The 10,000-nt window shown below is 48.0% G+C and overlaps 2 protein-coding genes across 4 annotated transcripts in view; one reads left to right on the top strand and one right to left on the bottom strand.

Moving 5' to 3' along the window:
- pstk (phosphoseryl-tRNA kinase) overlaps positions 1 to 7,978 on the bottom strand; it is a gene marked incomplete at its 5' end in the record, with an annotated part of 8,509 nt that extends 531 nt beyond the window's left edge. Inside the window, 6 exons of the mRNA XM_084134938.1 lie at positions 1 to 263; positions 652 to 745; positions 984 to 1,059; positions 5,761 to 5,962; positions 6,050 to 6,509; positions 7,730 to 7,978. The exon at positions 1 to 263 is cut by the window's left edge and continues 531 nt beyond it. Coding sequence (XP_083991064.1) covers positions 79 to 263; positions 652 to 745; positions 984 to 1,059; positions 5,761 to 5,962; positions 6,050 to 6,509; positions 7,730 to 7,978 — 1,266 coding nt within the window. The 3' untranslated portion in view covers positions 1 to 78. The remainder of the gene's footprint in view (positions 264 to 651; positions 746 to 983; positions 1,060 to 5,760; positions 5,963 to 6,049; positions 6,510 to 7,729) is intronic.
- A 136-nt stretch (positions 7,979 to 8,114) lies between these two features.
- LOC311096019 (poly(ADP-ribose) glycohydrolase) overlaps positions 8,115 to 10,000 on the top strand; it is a 23,328-nt gene continuing 21,442 nt past the window's right edge. The window contains exons 1-2 of one of the 3 annotated variants that reach the window (XM_084134933.1): positions 8,115 to 8,253; positions 8,336 to 8,596. In XM_084134933.1, the coding sequence (XP_083991059.1) occupies positions 8,198 to 8,253; positions 8,336 to 8,596 (317 nt within the window). In that variant the 5' untranslated portion in view covers positions 8,115 to 8,197. Of the gene's footprint in view, positions 8,254 to 8,335; positions 8,597 to 8,695; positions 9,004 to 9,085; positions 9,160 to 10,000 lie in introns of those variants that run through there. The other 2 variants (XM_084134934.1, XM_084134935.1) reach the window with 2 other exon arrangements.

The raw sequence follows: 10,000 nt of genomic DNA, 5'->3' as shown, positions 1-10,000 counted from the left end.
GTTCCTCATGATGTTCCTCATGATGTTCCTCATGATGTTCCTCATGATGTTCGGAGTCAGTGATGTTCCTCGTGTTCCTCATGATGTTCCTCTGGTGTTCTTCATGTGTTCTGACAGCGTCTGGCGTGTGCGGTGCTCGAACGCCAGCAGTTTCTCCTCAGGGAAAAGAGGAAGGTCCTTCTTCAGATCCTGCAGGAACCGAGTCTTCAGCTCTTTCAGCTCTTTGGCGAGAGCCTCCAGCACATCTGGAGACGCCTGCGCTTCTGTGAGACACAGCAGAACCGACACACATCTCACACACTCTGAAGAAACACGCATCACACTCTGCATCTCACACACTCTGAAGAAACACGCATCTCACACACTCTGAAGAAACACGCATCACACACACTCTGAAGAAACACGCATCACACACACTCTGAAGAAACACGCATCACACACACTCTGAAGAAACACGCATCACACACACTCAGAAGAAACACAGACAATACTGACACACAGCAGAACCGACACACATCACACACACTCTGAAGAAACACACATCACACACACTCTGAAGAAACACACATCACACACACTCTGAAGAAACACACATCACACACACTCTGAACAGGCTCATATTAGCCGAGGTTAGCATGACTGGTCCTGTACCGCGAGCCGAGGCCACGGCGTGAGACACCAGGCGTCTGCAGGTCTGATCGGCCCGATGGAGAGCGCTGGACGCACAGATCCGTCGGTCCGCCTCCTGAAACACAGAGCATCGCATCAGAGGAGGGTCTGATCACTACAGACTACAATCATCATCATCATCATCATCATCTGTCTGTGTTCATCTACTGTAATTGTGTCTTTTAATGTGGCAAGAGTTTTTACGAAACCGACCCAAACCACAGCAGTGGAACAGGTGAGTTCTGTGCGCGTGTGTAACGGTGATGAACTGAATGTGCTGCTCTGTCTCAGACTGATGAACGAAGCGTTCAGACCTTCTGCTGAGACTCGTCCTGGACGGGCCGCAACGGGTTCTCCAGCGCCGACGCCAGCAAGTCCATCAGCTTCTGCCTTCAGGAGAAAGAAAGAGGAAACATCATCTGAGACAATTAAACACAAATATTACATCAGACGATCTGTGGATTTAGTCACCATGAAATCAAAACGGACGATTCTCGTTTATTGTAAATGATTTATGGGTGCACATCATCATTGTTTTAATAATCTTGAATCAGAATAACTTTTCTTGCAGAATCTCTTCTCTGATGACACCCTACAGTGCATCCGGAAAGTATTGAATGAATGAATGAATGAGGCATTTATATAGCGCTTTCATATGTACTACTGTACACCCAAAGCGCTTTACAATCATATCAGGGAATCTCTCCTCAACCAGCATCCACTGGGATGATGCGACGGCAGCCACAGTACAACAGCACCAGTGTGCTCACCACACCCCCACACCCCCACACCCCCACACACACACACACACACACACACACACACACACACACACACACACACACACACACACACACACACACACACACACACACACACACACACACACACACACACACACACACACACACACACACACGCTACAGGTGATCGAGCCAATTCAGTGGATGGGGATCATTAGGAGGCCATGATTGGCAAGGGCCAATGGGTGGAGTTTGTCAGGGACACCGGGTTACAGCCCTACTCTTTACCAGGAGTGCCATGGGATTGTTAATGACCACAGAGAGTCAGGACCTCGGTTTTACGTCTCATCCGAAGGACGGTGCTCTTTGACAGTATAGTGCCCCCATCACTATCCTGGGGCGTTAGGACCCACACAGACCCCAGGGTGAGCGCCCCCTGCTGGCCTCACTAACACCTCTTCCAGCAGAAACCTGGTTTTCTCAGGAGTCTCCCATCCAGGTACTGACCAGACTCAACCCTGCTTAGCTTCAGTGGGAACCAGTCCTGGGCTACAGGGTGATATTCCTGCTGGCATGATTCACAACTCTTCACTTTTTCCACGTTTTGTCGTTACAGCCTTATTCCAAAATGGATTAAATTCATTATTTTCCCTCTACAAAAAACACCCCATAATGACAATGTGAAAGAAGTTTGTTTGAAATCTTTGCAAATTTATTAAAAAAGAAAAAAAAAGAGTATAGTATAATACTGTACATAAGTATTCACAGCCTTTGCCATGACACTCAAAATTGAGCTCAGGTTCATCCGGTTTCCACTGATCATACTTGAGATGTTTCTACAACTGGATTGGAATCCACCTGTAGTGACTTCAGTTGATTGGACATGATTTGGAAAGGCACACACCTGTCTATATACAGTTAACTGTTCATGTCAGAGCACAAACCAAGCCATGAAGTCCAAGGAACTGTCTATAGACCTCTGAGACAGGATTGTGTCGAGGCTCAGATCTGGGGAAGGGTACAGGCACATTTCTGCAGCGTTGAAGATCCCAATGTGCACAGTGGCCTCCATCATCCGTAAATGGAAGAAGTGTGGAACCACCAGGACTCTTCCTAGAGCTGAGCTATCGGGGGAGAAGGGCCTCAGTCAGGGAGGAGACCCAGAACCCGATGGTCACTCTGACAGAGCTCCAGTGTTTCTCTATGGAGAGAGGAGAACCTTCCAGAAGAACAACCATCTCTGCAGCTCTCCACCAATCAGGCGGAAGCCACTCCTCAGTAAAAGGCACATGACAGCTCGCTTGGAGTTAGCCAAAAGGCATCTGAAGGACTCTCAGATCATGAGAAACAACATTCTCTGGTCTGACGAAACAAAGATTGAACTCTTTGGCCTGAATGGCAAGCGTCATGTCTGGAGGAAAGCAGGCAATACCTGGACAATACCATCCCTACAGTGAAGCAGCATCAGCTGTGGGGTGTGCAGCAGGGACTGGGAAACTCGTCAGGATGGAGGGAAAGATGAGGAACTGGGAGACTCGTCAGGATCAAGGGAAAGATGAGGAACTGAGAGACTCGTCAGGATCGAGGGAAAGATGAGGAACTGAGAGACTCGCCAGGGTCGAGGGAAAGATGAGGAACTGGGAGACTCGTCAGGGTCGAGGGAAAGATGAGGAACTGGGAGACTCGTCAGGATCGAGGGAAATCGAGGGAAAGATGAAGAACTGAGAGACTCGTCAGGATCGAGGGAAAGATGAGGAACTGGGAGACTCGTCAGGGTCGAGGGAAAGATGAGGAACTGGGAGACTCGTCAGGATCGAGGGAAAGATGAGGAACTGAGAGACTCGCCAGGGTCGAGGGAAAGATGAGGAACTGGGAGACTCGTCAGGGTCGAGGGAAAGATGAGGAACTGGGAGACTCGTCAGGGTCGAGGGAAAGATGAGGAACTGGGAGACTCGTCAGGGTCGAGGGAAAGATGAGGAACTGGGAGACTCGTCAGGATCGAGGGAAAGATGAAGAACTGAGAGACTCGTCAGGATCGAGGGAAAGATGAGGAACTGGGAGACTCGTCAGGGTCGAGGGAAAGATGAGGAACTGGGAGACTCGTCAGGATCGAGGGAAAGATGAGGAACTGGGAGACTCGTCAGGGTCGAGGGAAAGATGAGGAACTGGGAGACTCGTCAGGATCGAGGGAAATCGAGGGAAAGATGAGGAACTGAGAGACTCGTCAGGATCGAGGGAAATCGAGGGAAAGATGAGGAACTGGGAGACTCGTCAGGATCGAGGGAAATCGAGGGAAAGATGAGGAACTGGGAGACTCGTCAGGATCGAGGGAAATCGAGGGAAAGATGAGGAACTGGGAGACTCGTCAGGATCGAGGGAAATCGAGGGAAAGATGAGGAACTGAGAGACTCGTCAGGATCGAGGGAAAGATGAGGAACTGGGAGACTCGTCAGGATCGAGGGAAAGATGAGGAACTGAGAGACTCGTCAGGATCGAGGGAAAGGTGAGGAACTGAGAGACTCGTCAGGATCGAGGGAAATCGAGGGAAAGATGAGGAACTGGGAGACTCGTCAGGGTCGAGGGAAAGATGAGGAACTGGGAGACTCGTCAGGGTCGAGGGAAAGATGAGGAACTGGGAGACTCGTCAGGATAGAGGGAAATCGAGGGAAAGATGAAGAACTGAGAGACTTGTCAGGGTCGAGGGAAAGATGAGGAACTGGGAGACTCGTCAGGATCGAGGGAAATCGAGGGAAAGATGAAGAACTGAGAGACTCGTCAGGATCGAGGGAAAGATGAGGAACTGGGAGACTCGTCAGGGTCGAGGGAAAGATGAGGAACTGGGAGACTCGTCAGGGTCGAGGGAAAGATGAGGAACTGGGAGACTCGTCAGGATCGAGGGAAATCGAGGGAAAGATGAAGAACTGGGAGACTCGTCAGGATCGAGGGAAAGATGAGGAACTGGGAGACTCGTCAGGGTCGAGGGAAAGATGAGGAACTGGGAGACTCGTCAGGATCGAGGGAAAGATGAGGAACTGGGAGTCTCGTCAGGGTCGAGGGAAAGATGAGGAACTGGGAGACTCGTCAGGGTCGAGGGAAAGATGAGGAACTGGGAGACTCGTCAGGGTCGAGGGAAAGATGAGGAACTGGGAGACTCGTCAGGATCGAGGGAAAGATGAGGAACTGGGAGTCTCGTCAGGGTCGAGGGAAAGATGAGGAACTGGGAGACTCGTCAGGATAGAGGGAAAGATGAGGAACTGGGAGACTCGTCAGGGTCGAGGGAAAGATGAGGAACTGGGAGACTCGTCAGGATCGAGGGAAAGATGAGGAACTGGGAGTCTCGTCAGGGTCGAGGGAAAGATGAGGAACTGGGAGACTCGTCAGGATAGAGGGAAATCGAGGGAAAGATGAAGAACTGAGAGACTCGTCAGGATCGAGGGAAAGATGAGGAACTGGGAGACTCGTCAGGGTCGAGGGAAAGATGAGGAACTGGGAGACTCGTCAGGATCGAGGGAAAGATGAGGAACTGAGAGACTCGTCAGGATCGAGGGAAAGATGAGGAACTGAGAGACTCGTCAGGATCGAGGGAAAGATGAGGAACTGGGAGACTCGTCAGGGTCGAGGGAAAGATGAGGAACTGGGAGACTCGTCAGGATAGAGGGAAATCAAGGGAAAGATAAAGAACTGAGTGACTCGTCAGGATCGAGGGAAAGATGAGGAACTGGGAGACTCGTCAGGATCGAGGGAAAGATGAGGAACTGGGAGACTCGTCAGGATCGAGGGAAAGATGAAGAACTGGGAGACTCGTCAGGATCGAGGGAAATCGAGGGAAAGATGAAGAACTGAGAGACTCGTCAGGGTCGAGGGAAAGATGAGGAACTGGGAGACTTGTCAGGATCGAGGGAAATCGAGGGAAAGATAAGGAACTGGATCAAGGGAAAGAAATAATGAAAATAATGAATTTAATCCATTTTGAAATAAGGCTGTAACATAACAAAATGTGGAAAAAAGTGAAGGACTGTAAATACTTTCCGGATGCACTGTACATTTGTTCTTGTTACAGAAGCGTTTCACTCAAATATACGACTTTATCGAAAGGAAAAGACCAGCGTAACCTCCCTTTCATGCAGAGTTTAAACATGATGTGTGTGTGTTTGACCTACAGGTCTCGGTCTGCGATGCTCTCTGAGCCGCGCGTGTGTGTGTGTGTGTGTGTTTGACCTACAGGTCTCGGCCTGCGAGGCTCTCAGAGCCGCGTGTGTGTGTGTGTGTGTGTGTGTGTGTGTGTTTGACCTACAGGTCTCGGTCTGCGATGCTCTCTGAGCCGTGTGTGTGTGTGTGTTTGACCTACAGGTCTCGGTCTGTGATGCTCTCGGACCCGTCCAGCGTGAGGCTCTGCTGTTCCCAGCGGTTCCGGCTCTCGTTCGGAGGCTCCATGCGCTCACACACCTGGACCAGCACCTCCTCAGGGACTCGCTGAGCTCTCTGCCGGTTCCTCTGGACACACACCTGCAGCGGACAGTGCAGGAACACCTGGCAGAAGCCCACGCCGTCTGTCCAACACACATACAGACACACACAGGACATCAGCACACACACACTCCAGCAGCCCGCCTCAGAAACACAGGAGCTGCACCTACACTTCCTCGCCAGCTGGTGGATTTGGAACCTCATGCTCTGGTAGTAGAAGTTGTCGTCCAGCAGCAGGACGAGCGGCTGCGAGTGTGTGTGTGTGTGAGAGACGCTCTGCTGCTGCAGCATCTGCTGGAAGCGCATCCAGATGCCATCAGCACTCTCTGAGAGTGTGTGAGTCTGAGTGGAGAGTGTGTGAGTCCGAGTCTGATCGGAGAGTGTGTGAGTCTGATCGGATAGTGTGTGAGTCTGATCGGAGAGTGTGTGAGTCTGATCGGAGAGTGTGTGAGTCTGATCGGATAGTGTGTGAGTCTGTGTGCGAGTCTGATCGGAGAGTGTGTGAGTCTGATCGGAGAGTGTGTGAGTCTGATCGGAGAGTGTGCGAGTCTGATCGGAGAGTGTGTGAGTCTGCTGCAGGAATTTCTCCAAACACATCAGAACAGTCTTCCTGTGCTGCTTCCATTCAGTCTAAAAAACAAAACAATACAACAGACACATGAGCCAGACAAAGAGAACAGAAAACTTACTGTTAAAACACTCACACACACTCACACTCACACACACACACACTCACTCACACACACTCACACACACACTCACTCACACACACACTCACTCACACACACACTCACTCACACACACACTCACACACACACTCACTCACACACACACACACTCACTCTCACACGCTGCATAAACTAGTTCAGCCGGAACCTGGAACACTTCCTATAACACCTGATGTACTCGTTACACCATAAGAAGAATGATGTAGTCAGCCGTATCCGGGCCGTATCCAGATCGGATGGTGGACCTGCGCCTAGACACGACCACAACGCATGATGCTAAAACGATTATCGATGCATCTTTTTTGTGTGTGTGTGACTACTTGGTACTTTTAAAGCAAAGTATTTATAATGACCCATAAAGAATTTACTTCCAATATATTTGCCAGAATATGTCTCAACATTGCAAAGAACCAACAGGAAAATAAATGTGTGCCTGTACTAGCAGCAAACTTGTAGTAAATGAATACAAACTTCAACATCTTCTGAATCTCTAACATAAAATAATAGACTTCTATCCAACATCCTCCTGTTATGTGCAATAAGCAATATAATCCTTCAAACAAAAACAAAAACAACAAAAAAACATTTTACTTTAGCAAAATCACAAACGGCTTTCATACAAAACAATATAGATTGATGTACCAGCAGCTCTCATACAAACATAATGCTTGTGGACTTACGCATTTTCTGAACAATTAGTAACATACAAAGCTGCTCTTATACACAAATAAGTAATAAAGAGTCTAAGACTTATGAAATTGTTGCTGTATCCCACAATCAAAAACAGCTTATGTGAAAAAGTAAATGAACATGTGCAGACAGCACAGTCAAAATGTAACTTTTGTGACTGGCATTGCACTGATACACACTGTGCCAGTGGAGGGCAGTAACCCTGCGTATAACAGATCTGATCCGGGCCGTATCCAGATCAGAAGGTGGACCTGCTCCTACACGACCACAACGCATGGTGTAGTTATGACTTGCTCACTCACACTCTCTCTCTCTCTTTCTCAGTCACACACACACACTCTCTCTCAGATGATTTTGACAGCCAACATCACAGTACGACACTGTACAGAGACGAGACATAATAACATGTTTATCATAACATGAAAGAGAAACCTCTTGCCAGTCGCGCGCTGGGATCAGTTCGTCATACGTCACGAGCAGCGTCATCCAGCCGAGCCCGTGAGCGTGACTCCGCAGCTCGTGCGCCAGACGGGATTTCCCCGCCGCCGGTAAACCGCACAGAACGCACAGGCACGCGCGTGCGGTAGACATCGGAGAGTCGAGCTGATCAACCACACAGCAGCGCGTCAGAACACATGCTCCCCACAGACCCCGCCCACTCGCAGAACATCGACCGCTCATTGGTTACTGGCGCTAAACGTCAAGAAAACAGGAAGTCAGATCCGTGCACTTCAGTATCTGCATGGAATCCATCCTTATAAAGTTTAAAACTGCGAGTGTGATCCGATTACTGCAGGAAATAGTAACCTTGAACACGACGGGACCGTTGTTGTATGTTAATACATGTCGTGATACTCATCAGTGAATTATATTAGAGTTTTCTTTATCTTTATTCCTCAGATGTCAGACTGCGAGCCGCTGAAGAAGCGCCAGAGGCCGCTGGAGTCTGAAGGAAGGTAACGAAAGAAGTTTAGATCCAAACCTTAACAGCTGAAGTTTCTCTAAATTATCATTTATAATATGATTTCTATTAAACAGGCATGAAGATGCAGAAAACCAAAGAAAAGAAGCCGTTCGTTCTGAAGGTTCATCTAAACTCCAGAGGAAGAGACAGATCCCAGGAAAAAGCCGTCAGAAGCCTCTGGATCTCTGGCTGCAGAAGAAGCCCAGTGTGACCCGGAAGAGCTCAGCTCACACTGACCTCTCGACCTCACCAGAGCGCGACCCCGCGAGGATCCAGCCCAGACGAGCCGGTTCTGATCCGGAGGCGCGCAGAATCACACACTTCTTCACTAGCAGGTGAATAACGCTCTGTGTTCTCATTGGACAGCACAGATGCGCCTGTGACTGCGAGCGCCAATCAGAGCGACGAACGTCATGATACCTAATTAATATTCATGATGAGGGATTGTAGAATTAGTTTCTGGAGAGTTTAGTTTTTAATCTTTGCTATTTCTGTATCCGTGGCAACTATTACATGATTCAGTTCCTTGATAATTAATCAGATACAAACTGTAAACATTATGAAGTTTTATGACGTGCAGCTGATCTGCTGAGAAACGGAAAGTGAAAGTGAATAAAGTGAAAGTGAGTGCGGACAGTGATGGACGGGATTCAGGACTCGAACCCTGGGATTCTTACGCACGTGTGTGTCGCGGTGTTCCTCGTGTCGTGTGTGTTCGGGCTCCTGAGGGCCTCCGCGGTCGGTAATCAGTAATCTCTCTTCTTCTGTCTCAGTGTGATGATGGTTTCAGGTTTAGAGGTAAAGCTGGTCTGATGTTGTTGTAGAACCTGACAGAAGTGTGTCGGATGATGAGGATCAGGTTCAGCCACAGGATCTACAGCCGTTTCCGCAGATTAGCGTGAGTTTGTGTGATTAAAGCTGCTGTCAGTGTTTGCTAATCCCTGACAGGAAGTGCTCCTGCTTCATCTATACAGCGCTTTTAACAGCAGCTTTACAGTGATGACAGGAGATTACAGTAGCAGAGAGTGTTCAGGCTTTACAGCAGATCTAGAATAAAGTTATTGTCCAGATAAAGTTAGTTTTGATCAATTCACTTCCATTGTAAAGATCATTAGTTATGAACTTAGCTAACACACACCACTTAAACTGAAAACAGAAACTTTTAATGTGTTCTGGACGTTCATTTCCACAACAGCAGTGTTTGATGCTCGAGAACACACACTTTGAAACAGGATCCACGGTGCAAGTTTGATGAACGCTAAAAACAGCAGAATCAAGCCGAAGCTGGTCTTCTCTGGTTAATTCTCTGTCAGATCTAGATTTGATCAAGTGTTGTTCACAGTCATTAATGACGTTTACTGTTGGACTGAATCACTGAAGAACCAACTTTATTTTCTGCAAGATCCTCCTTTTTTACTAAACGTCTTTTAATGCAAGTAGACACATTTGAATTTAGTAAGCTCTCCTAAAGACCTGTTTAATCAGATATTCCAGAAAAGTTTTAGAATTTTTATCATATGAAAAATGTAATTGGCTGTATTTTTTATTGTATTGTATTGTATTTACACTGAACAAAATTATAAATGCAACACTTTTGTTTTTGCCCCCATTTTTCATGAGCTGAACTCAAAGATCTAAGACTTTTTCTATGTACACAAAAGGCCCTTTCTCTCAAATATTGTTCACAAATCTGTCTAAATCTGTGTTCGTGAGCACTTCTCCTTTGCCGAGATAATTCA

Source organism: Abramis brama (genome assembly GCF_963993115.1).
Source record: "Abramis brama genome assembly, chromosome: 14".
In the NCBI taxonomy this organism is placed as follows: domain Eukaryota; kingdom Metazoa; phylum Chordata; class Actinopteri; order Cypriniformes; family Leuciscidae; genus Abramis; species Abramis brama.
This window is presented reverse-complemented; position numbering and strand designations above follow the sequence as displayed.